At 49.1% G+C, this 27328-nt stretch overlaps 1 protein-coding gene across 3 annotated transcripts; it reads left to right on the top strand.

The window, feature by feature from the left end:
• Nucleotides 1-965: 965 nt before the first annotated feature.
• Nucleotides 966-25796, top strand: Smo (smoothened, frizzled class receptor). Of its 3 annotated transcripts, none has more exons than XM_040728606.1 (12): nt 975-1686; nt 17637-17842; nt 18495-18704; nt 18853-19025; nt 19326-19545; nt 19631-19754; nt 21141-21233; nt 21632-21740; nt 22799-22984; nt 23386-23534; nt 23992-24126; nt 24303-25796. In XM_040728606.1, the coding sequence occupies exons 1-12, from the start codon at nt 1344-1346 to the stop codon at nt 24734-24736; spliced, it is 2382 nt and encodes a 793-aa protein (XP_040584540.1). In that variant the 5' UTR covers nt 975-1343; the 3' UTR covers nt 24737-25796. The 3 variants fall into 3 exon arrangements, with proteins under 3 accessions (XP_040584542.1, XP_040584540.1, XP_040584541.1); XM_040728607.1 differs by lacking the exon at nt 975-1686 and adding an exon at nt 16631-16780; XM_040728608.1 differs by lacking the exons at nt 23992-24126; nt 24303-25796 and adding an exon at nt 23663-23936 and having other exon boundaries at nt 966-1686.
• Nucleotides 25797-27328: the final 1532 nt, after the last annotated feature.

Genomic DNA, 27328 nt, shown 5'->3' with positions numbered 1-27328 from the left:
GAGTCGCCCGATCAGTCACAAGAAGTTACTCAAGGTAACCAGTCTCCTAGCCTCCCTTGCGTAAGGGAGCTGCCACGTAAAGGAGCTGCCTGAAATAATGAGGAAAGCAAGAGGAGTTAAGCGGGGAAGGGAACGGCAGAAACTTCATGGGACAGATGAGGGGCAAATGAGCAGCGAGGACTCATGGAAGATAGACAAAAGACGCACCAGGGACATAGTGGGAATCACAGTCCAGACGACACAGTTGAGCAATAAATGTTTGGTGTTGACTTGTTCTCACGCCAGACTTCTGTTCCCACAGGTAACAAATAGCAACTACTCTGGGTGACTCTGAGCTCATTTTCCCACATAGATCTCCAGCTGAAAGAATTTGAAGAAGCAGAAACCCCAAACACGGTTCTTCACCAGGGTTCCAGGTTAAGCTGAAAGATCTAAACCAAACCCAAGAAAGATCGGCGGGGCAGGGGAATTGGGCAGAGATGAGTGAAAACTCTTGCCTACTTCAGGCATCCCGCTGCTTGCTACCCCAAACCCGGAGAAAAGTCCTCTCCTGAAAATGATCACGTCGAACAACTAAAGGTTCAGTCAAGTGCCTCACAGCAGCTCTGGGACACGACTTGCACGCATCTCACTCCCTCATGGCGCCGGGTGGAATGAAGGTTCCTAAATCCCCCAGCCCCAGCCCCGGAGGCGCTTAGGCCTCCGAAGCTCGGCTCCTCCTCCCCAGCTTTACTCTCCTCCTGCTCTCCCTCGCCCAAGCCCTCCCCTAGTCTTGGCGGAGGGGGGTGGGGGGGGCAGGGCTTGGCTCCGCGAGGCCCATGCATTCCAGAGAGCAGGGCCAGCTAGAGCAACAAAGGAGCCCGGTAGTCGGCAGGGAGAGCTCAGGGGGCTGCGGCGCGCTCGCGCGGAGGTGGCTGCTGGGCCGCGGGCTGGCGTGGGGGCGGAGCCGGGGGCCGACTCCCGCACCCTCCGGCCGGAGCCTGGCCTCCATCGAGGGGCTGGGAGTTGGTTTTAATGGTGGGAGAGGGAATGGGGCTGGAGATCGGAGCCCCAGGGGGCTCCCAGGGCTGAAGACAACTCCGATCGCCAGGCGAGGGAGTCCGGAGTCGGTGCATCCTGGCCCGGGCCTGCGCTGCCCAACATGGGGCCCGGGTTCCAAAGTTTGCAAAGTTGGGAGCCGAGGGGCCCGGACGCGCGCTGCGCCTGGCGAATGCCGGCCCCAGACTCACGGGGCGCACTGGTCGCCTAAGTAGCCTCCGCGGCCCCCGGGGTCGTGTGTTTGGCCAGGGGACTCCGGGGAGCGCGGGGGCGCCACGGCTTCTGCTGAGTTGGCGGGTTTGGCCATGGCCGCTGGCCGCTCCGCGCGTGGGCCCGAGCTGTGGTCCCCGAGGCTGCTGCAGTTGCTGCTGGTGGTACTGCTGGGGGGCCCGGGCCGGGGGACGCCCTTGAGCGGGAACGCGACCGGGCCTGGGCCTCGCAGCGCCGGCGGTAGCGGGAGGAGGAACGCGCCGGTGACCAGCCCTCCGCCGCCGTTGCTGAGCCACTGTGGCCGGGCCGCCCACTGCGAGCCTCTGCGCTACAACGTGTGCCTGGGCTCGGCGCTGCCCTACGGTGCCACCACCACGCTGCTGGCTGGGGACTCCGACTCACAGGAGGAAGCGCACGGCAAGCTCGTGCTCTGGTCGGGTAAGCGCGCGGGAGCCGGGACTGCGACGCAGAAGTGATGGGACGGGACAGTGATGGAAAAAGAAAAGGTTCAGGCCTGAACTGTTGGGCGCGAGCGGCTTGCACCCGGGAGAGCCGGAGGAACGAGTCTGGAACTTTGGGGGCCGGTTGTGTGCCGGAAGGAGACCCTCGGTGATGGGGAAGGGATGGGAGCGAAGGACTGGGGAAGCCAGTCAGTTACAAAGAGCCTGAGCAACGATGGGCTTGGGGGTCGCGGGGCGGGTGAGTAGGGTTCTCTCAGCCACAGCAAAGGGAAAGATGTATTCTTGAAGCAAGATCCACAGGGACTCTGGGCAGTGTTCAGACTTTGGGGAAATCTGAGTTGGAGAGAAGAAAGGGGAGGATGAAGGTGGAAAACATTTAAGAATTTGGAGGGAAGGGGTGAGGAAAAAATGTGAAATTTTGAAGGAAAAGATGCTCCCTTGTAATAACTAAAAGTCAAATGAGCCATCTGAGAATCTTGATTTAGATCAGATGGAAACCTGTGATTTTTGCCTTACTTTTACACGTTTCAGTTTCCTTATCTGAAAAATGGAAACTCTGACCCACTCGGGTTAAGAAGGAAGGAGACAGTTTTAGCAATTGTGTGTGACTCTTTGGAAACGTGGAGCCTCAGGCCAGTGAGTGCTATGGCAGAGCACTAAGTCCGGGGTGTTGAGAGCCCGTGGACACAGTCCAGGGTGGCTGGAAGTCCCACAGTCCTTTACTCGGGGTAGGATTGTGGCAGAGCCTGGAAACTGCAGTCTGCACCCAAACAAGTCCTTCCTAGTCCATACAGAACGGTTTATCCACCTACCTGTCACCCATTTGGACGAAAAGCCTGTAGGGTCCTGGGGAGGGTAACTAGCTTTGTCACCCTCTCCCCATGTGATGTAAAAGCTGTCCTTGATGGAAAAAGAAAGGAAAATCCGGAGCTAGGAGCAAACCTGAGGGCCTGACAGACTGGCCTGCTGCGCCCCTAGCCTTCTCAAGGATCCTAGTGGGGCAGTGTTGTAAGTAGGTAGACTGTCATGTCAACTTGACCACTAGAGTTCTCAGCTGATGCTGAGTGCTGCCTGAGGCCATAAGTTATTGACTTGATACTGGAGGAGGAATTTGGAGGATGGCCCATACCCAGGCGGTAGAACTGTATCCTACATGGAAATGATGTTCTAAAACAGCATTTTTCAATCTGTGGGTCTCCACCCCTCTAAGGGTTTAACGACCCTTTCACAGGGGTCACCTAAGACCATCGGGAAACACAGATATTTACATTATGAGTCGTAACAGCAGCGACATTACAGTTATGAAGTAGCAACGAAAGGATTTTATGGTGGGAGGGGTCGCCACAACACCAGGAACTGGGTTAAAGGGTCGAAGCATTAAGAAGGTTGAGAACCTAGAGTCTGAAGTCAGAATCTAAAGCAGAAAGCTATATGTAATCAAGAGTAGCTTTGAAAAAAATCCATAAATTACTATAATGTAAGGTCTGTGTGATTTCACACATACACACCTGTGATAATATGTTTGCATGAATGTAGTATAGAAGATATAAGAATGGATATACAGAGGGAATATAATTGTAGTCTTTGAAGTTATATACATGCAATATGTGTGCGAAAGACTGACAGAATGAAAAAGGAACATGAAAGAAAGAACCAGCAGGGTGGCTCAGGTAGGAGTGCTCGCTGTGCAAGCCCTGTGATCTGAGTTTGATCCCCAGAACCCAAGCTAGAGGAAGAGAACTGAGTCTTAAAAGTTGCCTGACGCCCATATGTGTACCATGGCACCTCTGTTCCTGCGCTCTCTGTCTCTGTCTCTCTCTCTCACACACACACAAATAAACACAATATTTTCTTTTAAAGATTCAACAGGGCGTGGTGGCACACGCCTTTATCCCAGCACTTGGGGGGCAGAGGCAGCTGGATCTCAGTGAGTTTGAGGCCAGCCTGGTCTACAGAGTGAGTTCCAGGATGGCCAGAGCTACATAGTGAGATCCTGTCTCAACAAAACAAAACAAAACACCCCCCAAAAAAAGAAAAAGAAAAGAAAGATTCAACAAGGTACTTCTGAGCATCACTTGAAATAAGACTAGAGTTTAGGAAGCAGCAATCTAAAAATGCAGATCTAGGGGTGGAGAGATGGCTCAGCTGTTAGGCTCACAACCAAAAATCGCAGATTTCTCAGCACTTCTAATCATCAAGTTTCGTGTTATTGAAAGGGTATACTGTGTGTGTGTGTGATAGTTTCTGTGTGTATAGTATTGATTTATTTGTGCGCCTATGCTTGAATTCTCCCAAGTGACACGGGAAGTTGCCATCAGATCAAGGAGGAAGTGGGAGACCTTTTTTCCAGCCCGTATGCCCGAGAGCAGCTGCTGAGCTGGCAGGGGTGTGCATGAGTTAGAGCCGACCGCTGATTGTTCAGACTCCAGTCTCACCAGCCGCCTAATCTGGGCCGTGCAGAGGTGTAAGCTCTGAGCCCAAAGCTTCTGGGTCACACTGAGCTCTTGCTGTCCATTGTTTGTTTACAACTCAGGTCTCTTCTCTGTGTGTGGACGGGAAGTGGCTGCTGTCACAGGCTGGATCAGTAGGTGGATAGGGTGAAAGCCAGGCATATGTGAGGATCACAGGTGTGTTTGAGTCAGAAGCTAGTGTTTGTCCTGTCTGGAATTACAGGTCCTGATTTAGTGTTAGGCATTGTCTAACTTTAGCAGGTGGTTTTGTGGGCGATAAAGATATTCTGGCTTGTGTTCATCATAAACTTTTGAGGATAGAGATTCGAGCTTCATGTTTTTCAGAGTCTCTCGGTGCTGAGTATACAGTGTTGGGTACATCACATCCTGGGACAGGGACTGAGGTATATCAAGATGGAGATTACAGAAGTGAGCTCTTTGATTTCAAGAGGAGAAAGGACAATTAAGCAGGTGTTAGCGATACCTGTGAAACGTATGGTGACATCATAGGTGCTGAAGGTACACAAAGAGTTTTGGGAAGCAAGGGAAACTGACATCTAACAGTGACCTGAGAAATAGGCAGGAATGCCAAGGGAGGGTTGGAATGGAAAAAGGCGATAGCGTGTACAGAGCATGGTACTTAGAAAGAAATTTGATAGTGGCATAGAACTAGACCAAGGCACATTAGAAGAAGGACTGTACGAGATAAAACCGGAAAGCCACGGCTTCTTATCCCTTAGCAAATTAAGATGCTATCAATCAAAAGATGACAAGGATCCTCTGATAAAGAATGTTTTTAGGCAAGGGGAAAATGTAATCATATTTGCATTATTGAAAGATTACTTTGGGCTGAGTGTGGTGATGCATGGTAGTATGGAGGCTGAGACAGGAGGATCGCTGTGAGTTGTAGGTCAGCTGAGTAGATAGTGAGTACCAGGCCAGCTAAGGCTCAAGACCCCATCTCCAAAAAACAACAAACAAACAGGGAGACGGAAGGATTGGAGTGATTGCTCAGTGGTTAAGAACTCTTGCTGACCTGGGTCTGATTCCCACCACCCACACCTGGTAGCTCACTACAGCCTATAACTCCAGTTCCAGGGAATCCAGTGTTCTCCTCTGTCCTCGGTAATCTTCCTATGTGGTGTGTATACACACACTCAGGTGCACACATATGCATCTGGGGGGTGTGGGTTGCTGTAGGAGCAGCCACCAGAGAGAAAGAAGGGAGAACCTGGATCCTAGTTACTTGTTCAGGACACGGATGCAATAATGTAGGTGGGAGATGGTGGTGGTCAGGGTGGGGGTAATGGACGGAAGGCTGGGCAGGTTGCAGAGAGTTGGAAGTAGACTTGCTGGTGAGTGGATGCCACCCTGACTGGGCAGGGCAAGCGTGAGATGCTGTGGGGTGGTGCCATTCTTTCCTCCTGCTGGTAGAGGAAGGCCGAGGAAGAAAGTTTGGGTTTGACTTCGGCTTTGTGCGTTAAACTGCTCAGTGGATATCTACAGGGAGATTCCTAACAGATCTGGAAGGGGAAGTTGCCATAGAGAACAGGTCATTGTATACTCCCTTCATCCAGATGGCCAAAGCTGCCAATGGCGGAGTTTATAACTAGGTAGTTCTGATTTCTGGGTGTGGATAGAACTCAGGTCTCTCCCATGTTTTTCGTCTCTCCAGACTTGGGCTTCTTTGCACACTTAGTGTCTCTCCCCATTACCACTGGAAATGTGTCCTACCATGCATTCCAAGCTGACCAGACAAACATAATGTCCAGGCCATGGTCCACCTTGGGCCAAATCTGGTTTAGTAAGTGGGGCGAGAAAGCAAGAAAGAGAAGCCTGCAGGTGGTAAGGGATGGGTCCCTGAGAACCAGCACGTAGCCTCTACTGCTGTGCTACCTCTGTGTATACATGGGTGTGTGTCTCGGTTACATTGCCAGGGCCCAGCCAGCAGAAAAAAGACCGAAAAACCAGGAGGAATTTTTCACTGGTCTTTCAGACCTCAAGTTGGGATGTTGTTGGTGATGGTGGGTAATTGGCAAGGAGAGTTTAGGAAGAATTTCCTTCTGGCTGTTTCCAAAAACAGGCTGACCATCAGGGCAATTAAAAACTCTGTGTGTGTGTGTGTGTGTACACATTGGAACACATGTCTGAGGCCCAGCACTTGGAAGGCTAAGGCAGAAGTATAGTTGTAAATTTGAAGCCAGTTTGGGCTGTACATAGCAAGTCTCTATTTCAAAATAAGTAAATAGTGTGTGTGCGTGTGTGTGTGTGTGTGTGTGTGTGTGTGTGTGTGTGTGTGTAGTATGAAAATACAGAAAATGTACCCATAGGCCAAGGTTTTCATTTTTGCTTCACGCTTTCATTCTTTTAATTGCAAACTATTCAAGGCACACAGGAAAGTACATAAAATACAAAGATACTGGATAAAAAAATAATTACCATGTCTGAGGACTGACCCCAGGGCCTGGCAGCTGCTATGAAAGCACCCTACAACTGAGCTACATTCTTTATGTTTTGGTTTCCCGTACTTCAGTGCTGGGGATCAAACCTGGGGCCTCATATGTGCTAGCAAGCGCTCTGCTATTGGACCATGTCCCCAGTTCTCAAGCCTTGCTAGCTGGCTGCTTACTTATTTGATGGGTGGTCTCATTCTAGCTCCAGCTGGCCTCCAACTCCTGGTAATCCAGCCTCCCAATGCTGAGATTGCAGGCGTTAGCCACCATGCCCAGATGTCTTGCTTCTTTATTACATAAGATTCATTCATGTTAGTATAGCTCTTTTCATTCCTGAATACTTTCACCATATGAACACGCTGCAATTTGTCCATTTTATTCTTTTGGTTTGGTTTTTGGTTTTTGAAACAGGGTTTCTCTATGTAGCTCTAGCTGTCTTGGAATGCATTCTGTAGACCAGGTTGTCCTCGAACTCACAGAGATCCTCCTGCCTCTGCCTCCTGGGAGCTGGGATTAAAGGCCCGGCTAATGTGATTTTAATTTTTGCTGGTGTTCAAACCCAGGGCCCCATACATCTGAAGCCATCACTTTACCTCAGAGCTACCTCGTTAGTCCTTATTGTTTTAATTTGCATTTCCTTGATTACTTGTAAGGGTAAACATCTTTGCAGATGATCTTTGACGGTTTGGATTTCTCTTGTGAACTATCTGTGGAAATTACTGATCTGTTTTTTTTCAAGAGGGCTGCCTGTCATTTTTATTAGGTTGGTGGGAATTCTTCATATATGCTGGATATGAACCCTTCATTAGGTTGTGAGTGTTAAAATATCTTCGTGGCTTGCTTTCACATTCTCCTCTTTGTGTGAATATTTGAACGTTAATGTAGTCATTTATCAAACATTTATGATTTGTGCCTGTGTGTGTGTGTGTGTGTGTGTGTGTCTTGTTTAGAAAAAATCCTTTTCTCTCCCCAAATCATGAATTTACTCTCTTATGAGAAAACTTTATAGATTTCCCAGTCACTTTTAGGCATGTAATTCACCTGCGGGTATTTTTGGTTTTTGTTTGTTTGTTTTTAGAGATCTAGTTTCACATATATTGCCTCAATCACATCATTTGTTAAAATCAATTTCTGTTGTCTACCAATCCGCCGTAGTTCAAGTTTCTGTGTGTGTTTTGGGATCTTTGTTCTGTTCATATCACATTGTCTTAGTCACCATGTCTTCCTTTCTAGCATGGTCTTCGCCTTCTCTGACAGCTGGTAAACCCACATACTTTTAACACAGTGTTTTTAAATCTATAAAGTAAAGCCCATGGATTTAAAACAATGTGTAGGATCATCTATCTAGAATATAATAAGAACTTCAAAACTCATTTCATTTCATAGAAAAACCAAATGAAATTAAACAAGCTGGCTTAAAAAGAAGGCAATGGATCTAGAGAGACATCCCTTAAAAGAAGATCAGTAGTCACCATGGAAATGCCACTCATCCCAGTAAGAATGGCTGTTGTAAAAATATAGACAATATAAAAAATAACGAAAGACAATAAGGTGCCAATGAGAATGTGTGTGGAGGAGAAGCCCTTACACACTGTGCGTGTAGGTAATTACCCCAAAGGTAAATCACCACAAGGGTACGCCCTTTGTGGAAATCACTGTGGAGGTCCCTCTAAGAGATTACATATAGAACTATTCTGTGACCAGATGTTCCTCTACTAGATATGTGCCTAGAGGGAGTGCAGCCAGTGGGCTGAGGGGACACTTTTGTGACCCTGCTGCCAGTGGGCTGAGGGGACACTTTTGTGACCCTGCTGCCAGTGGGCTGGGGGGACACTTTTGTGACCCCGCTTACTACAGCATTAGTCACCCAGCTAAGAAGAGAAAACCGAAGCATCCATCAGCTGATGGATGAATGGAAAAGGAAACGTGCCCCATGTGGTGGCGCACGCTTTTAATCCCAGCGCTCAGAGGCAGAGGCAGAGGCAGGTGGAGCTCTGTGAGTTCAAGACCAGCCAGGGCTACATACTGACACCCTACCTCAAAACCAAAACAAACCATGATGCAGATACAGAATGAAATGCTCTTCAGTCCTATGGAGAATGAGATCCTGTCATGTGAGAACATGGTTGGAGTTACAGAAAGACAAATACTGTGTGATCTCACTCCTGGGTGGGCTATAAAAGTTGGTTGACTAGAAGTTGAGAGTGGAATGGTGGTTCCCAGAGTCTGGAGTCTGTAGAGGTGTAGGAGGGGCCGGGGACAGGTGGACCAATGGGTGCTACAATACTCAGCTCAGGACACAAGTTCTGCTGACTCTAGAGAAGAGTTATCAGCTGTGTATTTAAAACAAGCAAACAAACCAAAAAAAACAGAAGCAAAGATTTTGAAAGTTTTCACCATAAAGAAATGGCAAAGTTTTCAGGACATGAATATACTTAACCAGATTTAACCATCATCCAGCATATGCGTGTCTCAAAGATTACGTGATATCTGATGAATATGCGTAACATTTATGGGATTTGCATACCAGTTAAGGTTTTACAAAGTTGTTGGAGCCTTGAGCGATGGCTCAGTGGTTAAGAACACTTGCTGCTCTGGCAGAAGACCAAGGTTTGGTTCCCAGCACCCACAGATGGTCACATCCACAGTTCCAGTTGCAGGGGGTCGGGCCCCCTCTTCTGATCTCCAAAGACACCAGGGATGCATGCAGTGCAAATACATTCATGCAGGCAAAACGCTCACACACAAAAATAGAGTGAAATAATATTGAAAAGGTGGGTTCTGGGTTTTTGTTTGTTTGTTTAATTACAGAATAGGGCCTTAGGGGTTGCTCAATAGGTGACAGTGTTTGCCTGCTGCCAGGCCTGGAGACAGTCTCACACAGCCGAAGATGACCTTGAACACTTGTCCTTTATGACCCCATTTCCCAAATGCTGGGATTACAGCTGTGTGACACTGGGTCTGGCTTTCACTCTTTTGTGTTTTCCTTTTTGTTTTTAACAACTAAGCTTAAAAATAAAATAAGTAAATACATAAATTATTAGGAGGTGGAAAAACTTCCCAGAGAAGGAAATGAATCCAGAAAGAGAAAAGTTGTATCTATTAATTTTAACTTTTATTCATTTATTTTTTTTAATATTTTATTTATTTATTGTGTATACAGTCTTCTGCCTGCATTCCAGCAGAGGGCACCAGATCTCATTCAAGGTGGTTGTAAGCCAACATGTCGTTGCCAGGAATTGAACTCAGAACCTCTGGAAGAACAGTCAGTGCTCTTAACCGCTGAGCCATCTCATCTCTCCAACCCTTAACTTTTATTTTTTAGACGTTTTATTACATACATGTACGTGTGTGTGTGTGTGTGTGTGTGTGTGAGAGAGAGAGAGAGAGAGAGAGAGAGACAGAAAAAGACAGAGAGAGAGAGAGAGAGAGAGAGAGAGAGAGAGAGAGAGAGAGAGAGAGAGAGAGAGAGAGAGAGAGAGAGAGACAGCTAAGTGTGGCCAGAGGAAAACTTGCAGTGGCTGGTTCTCTTGTGGGTTCTGGGGCTGGAATTCAACAGGCTTGGCAGCCAGCACTTTCACTCCCTGAGTCATCAGCCATATTACTTATTTATTCTATTTTATTCATTCATTTATTTATTTAGAGATAGGAGTCTCAGTATGTCTCCAGGCTGGCACTGAACACAGGATCCTCCCATTTTATTCTCCAGAATTACTAGAATTAAAAATATCTACTACCACACCTGGTTTTCTTTTAATAGAACATGAAACAAAAAAAATAACACAAGTGCTAAAATAATAATAATAATATATGTACAATTTTGACATTTGTTTACTTTCTACTTAGTTACTGAGACAGGGTCTCACTATGTAGCCCTGGTTCACTTGGAACTCGCTCTGCAGACCAGGCTGCTCTCGAACTCACAGCTTCCCACGTGCTAGATTAAAGGGCTGTGTTACCATGTCCAACTATTAATAGAATTTTAAAATAACATTTTCTACAGTTTGGCCCAGACTTTTATTACTTATTGTGTGCATTCCACAGTAGACTTGAGAGCAGAGGACAATTGGGGGGGTCAGTGTCTTTTCCCTCCACGTGGGGTCTGGAGACATAACTCAGCTCATCAGGTACAGAGTATACACAAACACACACCACAATAAATTAACAACTAAATATAAAAACTAATAAAAAGTGGATTTGGAAAGCGTCTGTATACTCATGTGAGTGTCTGTGCATCAACCAAATGTGGTAGCTCACACCAGTAACCCAGAACTCCAAAGGCTGAGCTAGGTTTGCTGAGAGTTGGCCTGGAACTTCCTATGTAGACCAGGCTGGTCTTGAACTCACAGGATCCGCCTGCCTCTGCCTCCGTGAATTGCTTCTAAGGAGCAGGTGGTACATACATGTGACGTAGAATTGAAAGAGAACAAACTAAACCCCACTTTTTGCTTCCTGGTACCCATTTTCTCTCAGGCAGTCACTAATGCTGGCTTTTGTGTCCTTGTAGAGATGCCTGATATATTTCTGGATGTCCTTCACCTTTCCTCAGGTTTCCCCAGAAGGTTCCAGTCCATTGTGTCCATTTAACAATGACTATTGGACACCATTGTATTTCAGTATACTTTAGTGTGCATAGTTCAGTTCTGAATTGTATTCTAATATATATTTTAAAATACGTGTGTTACAAATATGTCTTAGTTACTTTTCTACTGTGGTGAAGAGGCACCATGGCCAAGGCAACTTATAAAAGAAAGCATGTAATTGGAGGCTTGCTTACAGTTTCTGGGAGGGGGCGGGGCTGTGATCATTATAGTGGGGAGCGTGGCAGCAGACAGGTAGACATGGTGCTGGGGTAATAGCTGAGAATTTACATGCTGAAACAATAACCACAAGGCAGAGAGAGACAGAAAGAGAGAGAGAGAGAGAGAGAGAGAGAGAGAGAGCAAACTGGGAATGGACTTGAAACCTCAAAGCCCACCCCCAGTGACACACCACATCCAACATGAACACACCTCCTAATCCTTCCCAAAAAGTTCCTTCCACCAGCTGGGAACCAAGCATTCACGTGCATGAGCCTGTGGGGGCCGTTCTTATTTAAACCACCACAGTGCGTTTTGTTTCTGTGCGTGTCTGTACCATAAGTGCACACCTGACATGATTGTGAGTTACCATGCGGGTGCTCGGGCCCAGACACTGTTCTTCTGGAAAAGCAGCCTGTGCTCCTAACTGCTGAGCAGCCTGTGTTGAGCTATATTGCTTGTGGGGTGTGTGTGTGTGTGTGCACGCGTGTGCGCACATGCTGGAACTGGAACCCTGGACCTCGCACATACCAGGCACTTGCTCTAACACTGAGCTACCTGTCAGCCTCTGACGTGTGTTATGGCCAGTCTCCTATGAAGGGTGTGAACTCAAGCTGCTTTTCCTTCTCTTGCTGTTACAGTCAGTACTGTCATGAATCATCACATCTACCATCAGCTGCTGTCGTTAAGTTGTTATGAAGTTTTGACGTTAAGTGGTCTCCCTGAGGGTTAACACTATTTGTTACCTCTGACATTATATAAAAGTGCCTGTTTCCCCCCACGTGTTTGATGGTTTAATATTTTCAAATGTTTTCATCTTTACTAGTCTAAAGGATATAAAACGTTATATCTCACTGTGGTTTAGTTTTGCATTTATCTTGTTAAGACTGAAATTGAAGATTTATGTTCTTAGAGGCCACACATTTGTTCTCTGTGTGATTTACTCTGCCTTTGCCCATCATTCTACAGGATTATCCATTTCTTACTGATTTGGAAGAGCTTTGTGCATTTAAGGAGATTAGACTTTTATCATTTATATATAGTCACATATATAAAATAGAACTATTTTCTCAGTATGCTACTTTTCTTATGATTTATTTTTTAAAAAGATTGATTTTTATTTATGTGTGTGTGTGTATATCACATGTGCATGGTGTCCTCTGAGGCAAGGAGAGAGAGTTGGATCTCCTGCAGTTGGAGTTATAACAATAAGTCTCCTGATGTGGGTACTGGAAACCTAACTGGGGTTCTCTGGAAGACTTCCAAGTGCTCCTACCTGCTGGGCCATCTCTCTATCCCCATGCTTCTTGTTTTTTTTTGGGGGGGGTGATTTTTCGAGACAGGGTTTCTCTGTATTGTTTTGGAAGCTGTCCTGGAACTCGCTCTGTAGACCAGGCTGGCCTGGAACTCACAGAGATCCTCCTGCCTCTGCCTCCCGAGTGCTGGGATTAAAAGTATACGCCACCAACACCCGGCCATGCTTTTGTTTCGTTTTGTTTTTTTACCCTACTGAATTTAACAGATTTTTCTCTGAAGTTTTTTAAAATTCATTTATTTCATAGCTTCAAGGTTATTTGTTTATTTATTTTGCATGTGTGTCATGCTTCAAAAGGCCATTCTTACTCCAAGGCTTAAAACAAAAACAAACAAACAAACAAGAACAACTCACAAAGCCAGACACGATGACTTTAAAACCCCAGGTTTGGGAGGCTTTGGCATGTGGATTGTCGTAAGTTTGAGGCCAGGATGACCTACCTGGTGAGTTGTAGGCCAGTCAAGATTATATGAAAGGAATCCTGTCTTAAAAACAAACAAACCTTCCTATTGCTGTGATAAGATACCATGACCCAGACAAATTACAGAAGAAAAGGATTTGCTTGTGGCTGACTTACAGAGGTAGAGTCCCTGACCATCACGGTGGGGCAGCCTGGCAGTAGGCAGGCAGGCATATCGCTGAAGCAGTAGCTGAGAGTTTACCTCTTACCTGCAAACATGAGGCCCAGAGAGACAAAGCTACGCTGGAATGCTGTGGGCTTTTAAAAACCTCAAAGCCTGTCCCCAGTGACGTATCTCCTCCAATAAGGCCACACAAATGTATGATGAGCCTGTGGGTGTGGGGCCGTTCTCATTCAAGTAATAGGTGGGGGAAATGCTTGCTGTGCAGCCGTGAGGACCTGAATCCAGATTCCCAGCATCTGTGCCAAAGTCTAGACACGGAGTGGCACTACAGTAATTCCAGCACTGGGGAAAACACAGCAGGATTCCTTAGGCCTAGGAGCCAGCCAGTCTATCAAGTCAAGGAGCTCTGGATTCAGGGAGACACCTGTCTCAAAAAATAAAATGGAGGGTTGGTGAAATGGCTCAGTGGTAAAAGCACCCTCGTGGTGGACGGAGAGACCCGAGTCCTGAAAGCCATCCTCTAACCAAATACAGTCCCCGTCACATGTGCGTTCGTGCACAGCCCCTCCCCCAGCAGCAGCAGTGAAACGAAAATGTGATAATGTTTTAGAGAAAAAAGTAAGGTTGAGAGTCATGGAGGAAGGTCCCTGATGTTGATCTCTGTTACACACACACACACACACACACACACACACACACACACACACACACGCACGCACGCGTGCGCACACACACACACCAAGCAATATCCCTTCCCTTCTCATGTTTTCTTCTACTACTTTGATTTTTAAAATGTTGTAGTTATTTTTGACCCACCTGGAATTTTCTCTTTAAAAAAAGATTTATTATTACTATTTTTTTAAAGATTTATTTATTATGTGTACAACTTTCTGCCACCATGTATTCCTGCATGCCGGAAGAGGGCACCAGATCTCATTACAGATGGTTGTGAGCCACCATGTGGTTGCTGGGAATTGAACTCAGGACCTCTGGAAGAGCAGTCAGTGCTCTTCACCTCTGAGCCATCTCTCCAGCCCCCTACTATTTTTTTTTTTGAGACAGAGTTTTTCTGTCTCTTTTCAGCTTTGTAGACCAGGCTGGCCTTGAATTCATAGAGATCCATCATCTGCCTCTGCCTCCTGAGTGCTGGGATTAAAGGGGTGCGCCACTACCACCTGGCCTATTACTTATTCTTACTGTGTGTGTGTGTGTGTGTGTGTGTGTGTGTGTGTGTGTACCCAGGGTGGCCAGAGATACAGATAACCCCTTGAACTGGAGTCCCAGGGTTTGTGAGCTGCCTGCTGTGGGAGCTAAACTCGGGTCCTCTGCCAGAGCAACATGCACTCTTAACCCTGACCCATATCTAGCCCTGGACTTTTATATAAGAATTGGAGTGTGGGTATGTGGTTGTGGAAGCGGTGTGTGTGGGGGGAGGGCACGACACTTTTCCCCTATTGGCACAAGCCTTTAATCCCAGTACTTGGAAGGCAGAGAAAGGTGGGTCTCTATGAACTCCAGGCCAGCCTGATCTACTATGTAGCTGGAGCTACATATTGAGAAAGCTTTTAAAGTATGAAATAAAATACTTAAAATTAGAAAAACAATGTCATGAAGTCCAGAAAAATAGCGCATTTTTAAAAACCTGCCTGATACTTCCTAAAATACTTCGGGTAGCTTCCCCCTTTTGTATTTTAAGTGTATGAGTGATAAGCATTCAATAAACTCCTCCTCCCTGCCCCCTTGGTTGGACAAGGTCTCATAGGTCCCAGAGTAGCCTTGACCTTTGTATGTATTGTTGCCCAGGATGAACTTGAACTCCTAGTGCTGGGGATCAAACTAGGACTTCATTTGTGCTAGGCAAGCACCTTTACCAGCTGAGGTACATCCCAGCCCCACGCGTCTCTTTTGCCATTTTGTGAATTTAGACAAAAGCATAGAGTACATGCTATAAAATTCTGATTTATAAAAAGCATGGAGCTGTGTAGTCACCATATTCATCTGCTTTTAGCTTTTTGTTTTTCAAGACGGGGTTCTCTGCATAGCTCTGGCTGTCCTGGAACTCGCTCTGTAGACCAGGCTGGCCTCAGACCCAGAGATCTTCCAGCCTCCTGAGTGCTGGGATGAAAGGCATGTGCCACCATGTCTGGCCTATTTTCTTTTTTAAACAACTTTTATTACATTTGTGTGTGTGTGTGTGAGTGTGTGCGCACATGCCTGTGTGTCACGTGTCATGGTGGACATGTGGGATTCATATGACAACTTAAGGGAGTTGGTCCCAGCATTCAAACTCAAGTCGTCAGGCGTCTTGGCGAGCTCCTTCACCTACTGAGCCATCATAGGCTCCCCATCTGCATTTAAGCAGACAGCCCCAATTTATAGTGGTTCCACTTAAACAACTTTTTGTCTTAAGGATGGTGCAGAAGTGACATACGTTAAATAGACATCATGCCACTGCCTTTAAATTTGGATCCTTTTCCAGGTTAGCCGTATGTGGTCGGATTTTTTTTTCCAGCTGCTAGGCAGCAGCCATTAGCCACAGTCCAGCTTAGCCATTGGATCACAAGGGGAAATATTCAGCATGTTACATACAGCATATTGTGTTGTTAAACTTGGCTGCTCAGGAGTTCAAGGGTTCTAGATGCATTTTCTTCTTAGGACATCTTTACCTCGTGATGTGTCCGTGGGGACACGTCCTCCTCACAAGTCAGGACACATTGCATAGCTCCCTTACGGTGGCCTCCCAGCTGCTCTGTTTTTCACTTAAGCCCACAGACTCAGAGTTTCCTGGAGTGGGTGGTAAAGGTTCCCAGGTGATGTGGCTGGCTTCAGAGGAGGGACTGTTGCCTAAGAACGTTGCATCATAACTGGCAGGGACCTTTCTTGGTACCTTGGAGTACTCTTAGAGTAGGCCTCAGACTGATACTAAAAACAGCTAGTCTTCCTCTTAGCACCTGATTAAGTGCTGTACCAGACACATAATGTAGCATTTCTTACTCTGCCCAGTGCTCTTCAAGGTAAACTGCCCTCTCCATCTCACAGATAGGAGACTGAGGCTAGAGATAAAGTACTGTGTTCACAGCCAGGGCAGAGTGGGGCTCAGATCTGGACCCAGGCAGGCCAGTCACAATGTCAGTTCTCCTTGCTCCTGGGTTCTGTTGCTAACCCCCCAGAGAACGGTTGCCTGCCTCACCAAATGTTGGTCTTCCCAAAGTAGGTGTGGTCTCAGAGGGGCCATGAGGGCGGAGCAAGCGGAGACCGGGGATGAGCACCTCAGCACCTAGGCTGGGCTGGGGGTTGGGGAGACATCTGTGTGTCTGTGCTGACCGCGTCTGTCTTTCCTCCCTCTGCACTGGACAGAGAGCCTCTTCTGTTTCTCTCCATCTGACCTGTTTCCTCCTCTGGCTCTGGAGTTCCTGGCTCCTCTGAGTACCTCCTTTAAGCCCCATCTCTTCTTTCTCTGCTTCAGCTTGGTAAGAGGAAAAAAGGGCTCTGGGGGCTGGGCATGGGGAAACATCTCTTGGTTCTGGAGAATGGGTCCCACAGACCTTCTGCATTGGAAGAGAGAGGCCTATAGAAGGGTTTAGAGACCACCCTAAGGAGATACTCCCCACCTGAGGTTCTCAGTCAGAGGCCCTTCTACCCCCAACAGGGTATTCAAAAGTGACAGCTGTTTTAAGAACGGTAGGTGAATTATAGTGTCTGCATTCATGAATGCATCATAAGTTGGATGGACTTGCACAAAGTGAATGAATTCAGGTAGCCAACATCTGATCAAGAACTAGACCACGTGGTGCTGGAGAGACGGCTCGGCAGTTATACACTGGCTGCTCCTGCAGGGGATCCTGTTCGACTCCCAGCACCCACATGGCAGCTCACAACCATCTGTAGCTCCATGTGCAGGGGATCCGGGGCCTTTTCTGGCCTCTGCAGACACCAGCCATACACACAGTGTAAACACACAGGCGAAATACTCTCACATGATATAAAATATATAACTCTAACTAAATTGTTTTTTAAAGAGCTAGACTATGCCTAGCAATTCTGGCCCTTCTCTTCCGGCCCTCTTTTAGCTGACATCTCTGGAGTTGAGAGTGCATATTTTTGGTTGTCACAATGAGCTCAGGGTTCTGCTGGCATTTAGAGAGCAGGGTCTAGGGGTGCTAAGTGCCCTGCAATTGCATGGGGCAGCCCTGTAGCACAAAGATGGCCCTCTCCGGATGTCCTGTTGAGAAATAGTATGGCGGAGGCTTAGGGAGCAGGAGTTACAGCTGGGTCAATGAGGAGGGGTCTTTGCCACAGTGTGCTAACGCTGTCACCACTTTCCAGGCCTCCGGAATGCTCCCCGCTGCTGGGCTGTGATCCAGCCCCTGCTGTGTGCTGTCTACATGCCCAAGTGTGAGAACGACCGTGTGGAGCTGCCCAGCCGCACCCTCTGCCAGGCCACCCGAGGCCCCTGTGCCATTGTGGAGCGGGAGCGAGGATGGCCTGACTTCCTGCGTTGCACCCCAGACCACTTCCCCGAAGGATGCCCAGTAAGTGCCCTGGGGGGCAAGATAGGGTGGTCGAGCCTGGCACAGAGCAGCACTGGACTGAGTGCAGGGGAGCCAGACACGTCTTTCCTAGGAGACCCTGTGTCTGCAACACATGAAACACAAACCCAAGCTCTAACCCGCTGCCTGGGTCTCTCTGGAGGTTTCTCTGTTGACCCAGGTAATGCGTTCAGCAAATAGTTTTTGAGCGTTCACTGTTACAGTTGTGGTGTTAGAGGGGTTATGAGCCACAGGATCCCATCTTCAGGGACTTTTGTTATATGTAGGAGTCAGGGTATGTGTACATGAAGCACTAGGAGCAGGAAAACATGGCTGTGAGCTAGTGTGGGTTGGAAAAGAGACCTCTGAAGTGATATCAGAATGATAATAACACTAATTACCATTTTCTACATACAAATACCATTATGGGAACTTTAACCTAATCCTTAGGTCCTAACATGAGGTAGAGGCTACTCTCTCAGGTGTAGAAAATGAGATACAGAGTGGTCAAATAATTTGTCCAAGGCTGTAGAACCATGAGCAGCAAATGGCCTCCAGCCCGCATACCTGCCCTTGCCAGGCTTTCCCAAACAAGAGCCTCAGCCCTGACTTACCTCTCTCCCCTGGGTGTTTCCTTTCTCCTTCCCTGTGCCAGAACGAGGCGCAGAACATCAAGTTCAACAGCTCAGGCCGGTGCGAAGCACCGTTGGTGCGGACGGACAACCCTAAGAGCTGGTACGAGGATGTGGAGGGCTGCGGGATCCAGTGCCAGAACCCGCTCTTCACCGAGGCCGAGCACCAGGACATGCACAGCTACATCGCAGCCTTTGGGGCGGTCACCGGCCTCTGCACACTCTTCACCCTGGTGAGCAGTGGCTCAAGGGCCAGCGCACGGGACTTTTGATAGCCTAAAATCAAGTGGCTTGCTAGGTTACGGGGGCGTGTTGGGCTCAGATCAGGCATCTGCAACAGAGCAAACCCTCACTTCACTGCACGGCCGCTTCTCCCTTTAGGCCACCTTTGTGGCTGACTGGCGGAACTCCAATCGCTACCCTGCGGTTATTCTCTTCTATGTCAATGCATGTTTCTTCGTGGGCAGCATTGGCTGGCTGGCCCAGTTCATGGATGGTGCCCGCCGGGAGATTGTTTGCCGAGCAGATGGCACCATGAGATTTGGGGAGCCCACGTAAGTATCTTGGGGACCCGGAGGTGAGGGCGGGAGGAGAAAGACGCATTTCCCACAACGGGAAGGGGCTGGACTTGAAGGTGACCAGCTGGTAGCTCTGCCCTACCGTGTTCAGTGCTGAGCGGAATTGTCGGTGTCATTTCAAAGAGATGTGCCCTGGAGCCTCTTCACATCTGGCCTGTGTCTTAAACTCCCGGGCACCCTCCATGTTTTGGTAGACTAGGGCCTGGGCACCGGGTAGAGCAACCTGGCAGAAGAGAACAAAATGACCTCCTCCAGTGACAACCCTCGTCTTCACAGCTCCAGCGAGACCCTGTCCTGCGTCATCATCTTTGTCATCGTGTACTATGCCTTGATGGCTGGAGTGGTCTGGTTCGTGGTCCTCACCTATGCCTGGCACACTTCCTTCAAAGCCCTGGGCACCACCTACCAGCCTCTCTCGGGCAAGACCTCCTACTTTCACCTGCTCACGTGGTCCCTCCCGTTTGTCCTCACTGTGGCAATCCTCGCTGTGGCCCAGGTATGGTGGTGGGACGCTGGCTGAAAGGGGTAAGCTTGGAGGAGGAGCCGTAGCTAACTCTTCCCTCCGTACCTTCCTGCTACAGGTAGATGGAGACTCCGTGAGCGGCATCTGCTTTGTGGGCTACAAGAACTACCGGTACCGAGCTGGCTTTGTGCTGGCCCCAATTGGCCTGGTGCTTATTGTGGGCGGCTACTTCCTCATCCGAGGTGAGTGACGCAGCCAGGGCCAGCCAGGGAACGTGGCGCACTGCGCATCTGCTCCGTGGGAGTAGGAATGGGAGTTTCCCCCCTCTGCTGCCTTCCGTTAACATGAGACCTAAGACCCTGGTGCCGTTAACATGAGACCCAAGACCTTGGTGCCGTGTAGAAAGAAGATGACCCCAGAGGCAGAACAGCACTTCTGTGTACAAAGAAAAATGTACTTCTTCGTCCAAAACCATGACAAAGGTTCTTGGTTTTGTTTTGTTTTGTTTTTTTTAAGGGGAGCTTGGGCTAGATTCCAGACCCTCTTATCCTTTGTGAGGGTGTACTTGTATGATGAATACCCTGGAACACGTAGCTGGTCCACACGGATCATCTTGGGGCCATTGCTTATGTGTGCTCACATTACCTTGAAATATACTGCTTGTTTTTGGAGCTTGGTTAACAAGTCATTTCATTCCCTAACATACACAAACAGTTTTCACAACATGTACAGATTTACTGGTCCCTAATTTCCCCCGTCTCAATCTGCCACCCCATGATTTGCCTTGGTTCCTAGCTCATTTTTCTTGGTTTTCCTTGTCGGTTTGGGTTTCCTCCCACTGAACTGTCAACCTTCTGTTCAGCCTTCTCCGCCGTTCTGGCAGAGCATCTAAGCCCCTGCTGTACGTTCCGAGTCTGAGCCATCCCGTATGGTAACCAATAGCCACGGATGTTGAAATGAGGCCAAACTGAGATGCTTTTTGAGTGTAAAAAAAACAGTGTGTTTGAGACATGAAAAAGGGGGGAGAAAACAAATACAAATTATATCACTAATAATTTGTTGTATGGGCCAGGCGTTGTTGGCGCACACCTTTAATCCTAGCACTCGGGAGGCAGAGGCAGGTGGATCTCTGTGAGTTCGAGACCAGCTTGGTGTACAAGAGCTAGTTCCAGGACAGCCTCCAAAAAAGACACAGAGAAACTCTGTCTCATAAAAACCAAAATAATAATAATAATAATAATAATTTGTTGTATGGAATGTAGATGTGGTTCTGATTTGGATGCATTTGGTTTATAAAATATAGTAAAATTATAGTTTCTTTTTTAATGTGGCTACTAGAAAACTTAAGATTTTCTATTTCTGTCACACAATATATTTCCATTGAGCAATACTGTTGTTGTTTCCATCAGAATAGCTTCCATCTAGTTTCCTCTCTCTGTCCTGGTTTCTAGGCTCTGTCACAGTTACCCTGGCCCATAACAGCTGCTCTCTCATCCTCTGGTCCCCAAGCTTTAAGTCAGGCTGGTCGTAGTTAGTCGTAGGACTCCAGTGCCATAGGACCTCCCTCCCTACTCCTCCCAGGAGAGTGGCCTCTCCACGGCTAATGCCTGAGCTGTCTTTCCGTTCAGGAGTCATGACTCTGTTCTCCATCAAGAGCAACCACCCTGGACTTCTGAGCGAGAAGGCCGCCAGCAAGATCAATGAAACCATGCTGCGCCTGGGTGAGTGGTGCCCAGGGGACTTGGTCAGCTCAGATCCTTCTGGCATCTCCAGGGTGCAGACAAGCAGTGGGGACAGCTGAGTATTCGGGGGACGAAGCCGCGGTGTAGGTGACAGCGGAGGTGGCAAGTCCCTGTAACAAGTGAGCGCACCCCTGTCGGTGCCAAGACCACTTGCACAGGCCCATCTCCCTCCCTGCGCCCCCGCCCCCATGGTCGCCTCCAGAACCTTCTGGATTTATTCTGGAGGATACAGTTCTTGACCTGAGCCCAGCGTGTAGTCACCCTGGACTAGGCTGTCTCTCCCTGTCTCTCCCAGTATGCAGTGGGGGAGTTGCCCTCCTCTCTGGGGTCGCTCCAGTGCCTGTTCGGGTAACCAGTCCTGCCCCTGAATTCCACAGGCATTTTTGGCTTCCTGGCTTTTGGCTTTGTGCTCATCACCTTCAGCTGCCACTTCTACGACTTCTTCAACCAGGCCGAGTGGGAGCGGAGCTTCCGGGACTATGTGCTGTGAGTGTGTGGGGGGGTTGGTTGTGGGAGGGGCAGAGTTGGAGCTCCAGCTATTGGGCAGCAGCATCCTATCGCTTGTGGTCTTCCAGGGTCAAGCCTCAGCTATGAACAGCTTTCAAACCGCTGTGCAGCTGCACATGTCTGGCTTCAGCCCCTGGGCAGGCTGTCCTGTGTGTTTGCTACTGTTCAGAAGCTCCTGTGTTCTCTGCCTGCTTCTGATCTGGCTGCAGGGGCTGAGCTCTCTGTCATTCTGTGTGCCTTCTGCCTCCTGTGGTTCTCTCCGAGTCACTGCATAGGGCCAGGCCCTGTGACAGTTCAGCAAACTGGTCACGTTTGCCAGGTTTTCTTGAGCTTTTGTTTTTGTGTCCCAGTGAAGATGAACCAGAGCAAGCAAGTCATCTCTACTGCTCAAACGATGCCTATTGCTACTGGAGTTATGGCTAATACTCCCCTTTAAAGGAGATACTTTTGGCCTGGAGCGATGACTCTGCTGTTGGGAGTGCTAGCTACTCTTCCCTAGGACCCAGGTTCAGTTCCCAATACCTATACCTGGTGGCTTACAGATACCTGTAACTCCAGCTCCAGGGATCCAGTACACTCTCCTGGACTCTGCAGGCATCCGGATATAAGTGGTATACACACACAGGACATACACATATAGACACACAAATATAAATCAGCCTAATTAATAAAATAGGGGGTAGGAACACTTGCCCTGACTCCTTCCAGCTCATTCTTAGTTTCCACCTTCCAGTCTGGGAATCTGTACCCACGGTGATGCTGGATTCTTGTCCCAGAGGCTCAGACACCAGTAGTTTATAAAAGCTCCCCAGATGATTGCAAAGAATGTTATGGGAGATAGCGGCATAGTTCAATGGTAGAGTCTAGCGTGCTTGCAGCCTGAGTTCTGTCCCCAGCACTGACACACACAGACGACACATCCAACCAGGGAGCACCACGAGAATCATGCTGGGGCTCAGCTCCGTCCTAAATGGATTTACGTTTGGGTGTCTTCTTACTGGACTCAGACAGCTGTTGACCCCCCCCCCCCACCATAGGTGCCAGGCCAATGTGACCATTGGGTTGCCTACCAAGAAGCCCATTCCCGACTGTGAGATCAAGAATCGGCCCAGCCTCCTGGTGGAGAAGATCAACCTGTTTGCCATGTTTGGCACTGGCATTGCCATGAGCACCTGGGTCTGGACCAAGGCCACGCTGCTCATCTGGAGGCGCACCTGGTGCAGGTGGGGTCAGCATCCGTCTCATCTTGTCTTTCCTGTCTTACCCTCAGCCTCGGGTCCTCACTCGAGGCCTTGTCTAATCCAAAACACAGGCTGGGGCAGCTGTTTGCCAAAGCACACACACCGCAGAGCTGTGTGCCTAACTTCTTAGCGGCTCACCACTGCCCTCTAGTGACAGTTTCTGTCCCCATGCGGCTTGGGCCTAAGCTGAGTCTGAGAGCCAGTGTTTTGCAAGGGGGCCCACAGGGGGCCTGCACTCTAGGTATGCTTTGCTGCAGTGAAGGCCTCAGGCCCTCGAGTCCTCAGGACTCCAGGTCCTTAAACGGGGAGTCCCGGGTCTTCTGATAGCTTTGGAAGGAAGCCGCTGCTCCCCCGTGCCGCAGCCCCAGCCTTCCTGTTCTCAGGTTGACTGGACAGAGTGACGATGAGCCCAAAAGGATCAAGAAGAGCAAGATGATTGCCAAGGCCTTCTCCAAGCGGCGGGAACTGCTGCAGAACCCGGGCCAGGAGCTCTCCTTCAGCATGCACACCGTCTCCCACGACGGTCCTGTGGGTGAGCAAGCCTCTGTCTGTTCTCCCACTGAGACACTTAACCTCCACAGTGCCATCCCCACCCAGGACACTCGGATGCTTGGCAAACCGAGTGATAAGGCATTTCCACTCACTTGCGCTCTGCTCCAGGCTTACAATGGCATCCTTCCCGTTCCTTTCTTCCGGGGGCCTGTTCACTGCTCTTGCTGGTCTCTGAGGACTCTGCTCCCTATCCCTTCTTCTCTGACATCTCCAGTGGCTTTTCTGGGCCAGAGTAAGTCAGGGTGCAGGGCCTGAACTTATGGTCTCAGGTTCTACCTTCTGGGGACCAGAAGCTGCTCCCCTCAGATTCCGAATGGGCAGGAATCACTGGTTACAGAGTGGACTCTGCCAGCTGCGGTGGGAGGGGCTGGCTAGAAAGGTGAGTGGTGTCACATAAAGGAAGAGTCATTGTTCCTTCTTTCCTTTCATTCCCAAAGCGGGTTTGGCTTTTGACCTCAATGAACCTTCTGCTGATGTCTCCTCTGCCTGGGCCCAGCATGTCACCAAAATGGTGGCTCGGAGAGGAGCCATACTGCCTCAGGATGTGTCTGTCACCCCTGTGGCAACTCCAGGTATGGGGGCTCTATCTCCTGAAGGAAGGAAGGGCCCCAGAGGATCTGAAGGGGTGCCGAGGCTTGGGGAGCCTAGAGTGATGGGTCCCAGAACTCAAGAGCTGGGGCTCCGGGGAGGGGAGGGTGGCAAGGACAGAGTTAAAGCTCTAAGCTGTGTCCTTTTTTCCTCCTGACAGTGCCACCGGAGGAACAAGCCAACCTGTGGCTGGTTGAGGCAGAGATCTCCCCAGAGCTGGAGAAGCGCCTGGGCCGGAAGAAGAAGCGGAGGAAGAGGAAGAAGGAGGTGTGCCCACTGACACCAGGTCCTGAGCTTCACCAGCCCACCCCTGTCCCTGCCACCAGCGCAGTCCCTCGGCTGCCCCAGCTGCCCCGGCACAAGTGCCTGGTAGCCGCGAATGCCTGGGGAACAGGAGAGTCCTGCCGGCAGGGAGCCTGGACTCTAGTCTCCAACCCCTTCTGTCCCGAGCCTAGTCCCCAGCAAGACCCATTTCTTCCTAGCGCCTCAGCCCCCAGGGTCTGGGCTCAGGGCCGCCTCCAGGGGCTGGGATCCATTCATTCCCGCACTAACCTAATGGAGGCCGAGCTCCTGGATGCAGACTCGGACTTTTGAGCCTGCAGAGCAGGTCCTGGGACGGGAAATATGAATGCACGCTGTTCTGTGGCTCTTCTTTCTGAGAGCACACCTCTGGGGTCCTGTGTGTCAGACTCTGTGGGCCAAGTGCCTGCTAGCAGAGTCCTGTGTGTCTGACTCAAAGCGTCAGACTGTGGGAACAAGCTGAATATGGCCATTGATAGGTCTCATGTCAGAGGCGGGCCGCCCCTTGTCTCTGCCCCACCCTCTCCAGTCTGGCTGGCAGCATCAGTGCCCAGCAGAACTTGTGCCAAGGCAGGAATGGCAGAGTGGGCTGTGGTGGCCCGTGAAGTAGCCGAGCCCATGTGTGGCAGAGGAGGGCTGGCTGCCCTTTTCTGTGCCAATGAGTGCTCTTTACTGGCACTCTCAGACCAAAAGTGTTTGTTGTGTCCTTTGTCCTTTGTCTCAGTGGGGACAGAACTCTCTCTTCTTCCTCCTCTGGGTAGTAGCGATGACCACTCCCAAAAGCGCTATAATTGCTCTCAACAGGTTGCCCTACCCCAAACACATCCTGTTTTCCTGTACCCTCCTTCACCAGACGAACTTTTTCCTGCTTAGCACCCTAAAACTGCAACACACACACACACACACTCACACACACACACTCACACACACACACACTCACACACACACTCACACACACACTCACACACACACTCACACACACACACACACTCACACACACACACTCACACACACCCCTTACTACTGAGCTCGGTCTCCAGGTGAGAGACTGGTTCTGCTCCAGGACTTTGAGAGCCGTGTTATTTCTTATGCATGCCCATCCTTTGGAGATGTACCCTCTGACTTAAGGGGCTACATTGGGAAGCTTCTGTAGCTTCAGCTAGGCAAGAAAGCTTCTTCCAACTTCTGTATCTGCTGGGAGGGGGGACTCCCCACTTTTCTACAAGGTCTAGCCATGTTCCTAGCGCCCCACACTCAAGAACCAGACAGCAGGATGCCTTAGAAGCTGGCTGGGTTCCAGGTCGGGATCGGTATGAGAAGAAGAAACAACAGTAAATAAAATGTTTTTGTATAAGCTCACGTGTGTTTCTTTGCCCCAGCCCCAGCTCTGGCCTATGGACCTGGTCTGGATCTGCCATGTGTTCCTGAGGCTTTTTGAACCAATGGAGAGCTTGGGGCTGATGAGGTTAGGGCTGAGTGAGATGTTGGGCTGATTCAGCTTATTGTGCTAGCTGCCCTCTCCGGCTACTTGGTTGTAAATGGACAAAAGATCCTCTGTGGCTGCAGCTGCGTTCCTAAGCACCGAACAAGAGTCAAGCACAGACATGCAGCAGGCCCTTGGAGTGGCCAGGGGAAGTGAGTGTTGCCCTGGTCGTGTATAGATGGGCACAGCTCCTGCCAATCCAGGGTCCACCATTGCAGAGGGTGGTATGCTCTGCCTTCTAGCGGAGATGTTAGGTCAGCTCATTCTGATTTCACAGGTGGCTTTCTGGGCAGCCAAAGGAATTCAAAGTCAAAGGAAGCTTATTAGCTTTGCTTCTTCAAAATACCAGCAGAAATTGGGAGCAGCATTCAAATGACGCTAGATTTTATAACACCAGAAGTTCTGTGCGGAAAAGACAGTGAGACCCATAGACCTGAAGGATATTGTGAGGACTGTGCTGTATTTGAGGGGTATCCTCTACTTCAGTCACAAGTGTGATGGGGACACCAGGACTTTGGCCAGGGAGAGGAGAAAGAGCATGTTGATTTTATCCTAGGTTCCTTGTAGACATGTTATACCACTGACATCTAACACCAAATGTTGGCTAGGCACTCTTTCCAAGCCCTCGAAGGATTCAGCTCATGGACTCTCACAGCCCTGCAAGGTTCTGTTATTCCCCTCAAGACAATGAGGCACAAAAGGCTTAACAGGCTGCTCCAAACTGTTCAGCCACTGGTAATGCTGGCATGCAGGCAGGGCCTTCTGGTTTCAGTGTGACAGGGATCCAACCAGAGGTGCGCTTCGCATGAGAACCAGCTCAGTGATGCAACATAAAGGGACTTGCACACAGCTCCACAGCCAGGAAGGTGCAGACACTGGCCCAGTATTTCTGATTCTGAAGTCCCGGCCCTGACGGCCCAGTGGAAATTCATTCCCTGTTGTGCTCCCTCGTGTCATTCATCCTCTGCACTTACCTGCCACGTTCATTCTTGCCGTGACAGCTCTGTATGGAAATATGGCTTCGAAAGGAATCGTCCACAGCATTTAAAACATTAACACTTGCCAGTTGTTTAATATTTCTGAAATAAGAAATTGTGCTAGTTTTCTTAATTTCTGATCCATGAACATTTAACTATTAAGTCTCCCTTTCTCCTTTCCTTCCCTTTCTCCTCCTTTCCTTCCCTTTGAGGGACTGCTTGTGTAAAGAATGGAGTATTGCAAGCTTTCAATCTGGGCCTTCAAAAAGCTGAGAAACCTGTATGGTTGCAGTGACAGGCGGTGACCACTAGAGGGCAGCACTAACTCAATTTTTGCCCTGTGCACCTGCATGCAGACTCAGCTGCCTCTGGATGCCCAGGAACGTGACCTCAAGCAAACAGGGTTTCTATAGGAGCTGGGAGCGG

Source organism: Mesocricetus auratus, unplaced genomic scaffold (assembly GCF_017639785.1).
Source record: "Mesocricetus auratus isolate SY011 unplaced genomic scaffold, BCM_Maur_2.0 Super-Scaffold_100019, whole genome shotgun sequence".
NCBI lineage: Eukaryota > Metazoa > Chordata > Mammalia > Rodentia > Cricetidae > Mesocricetus > Mesocricetus auratus.
This window is presented reverse-complemented; position numbering and strand designations above follow the sequence as displayed.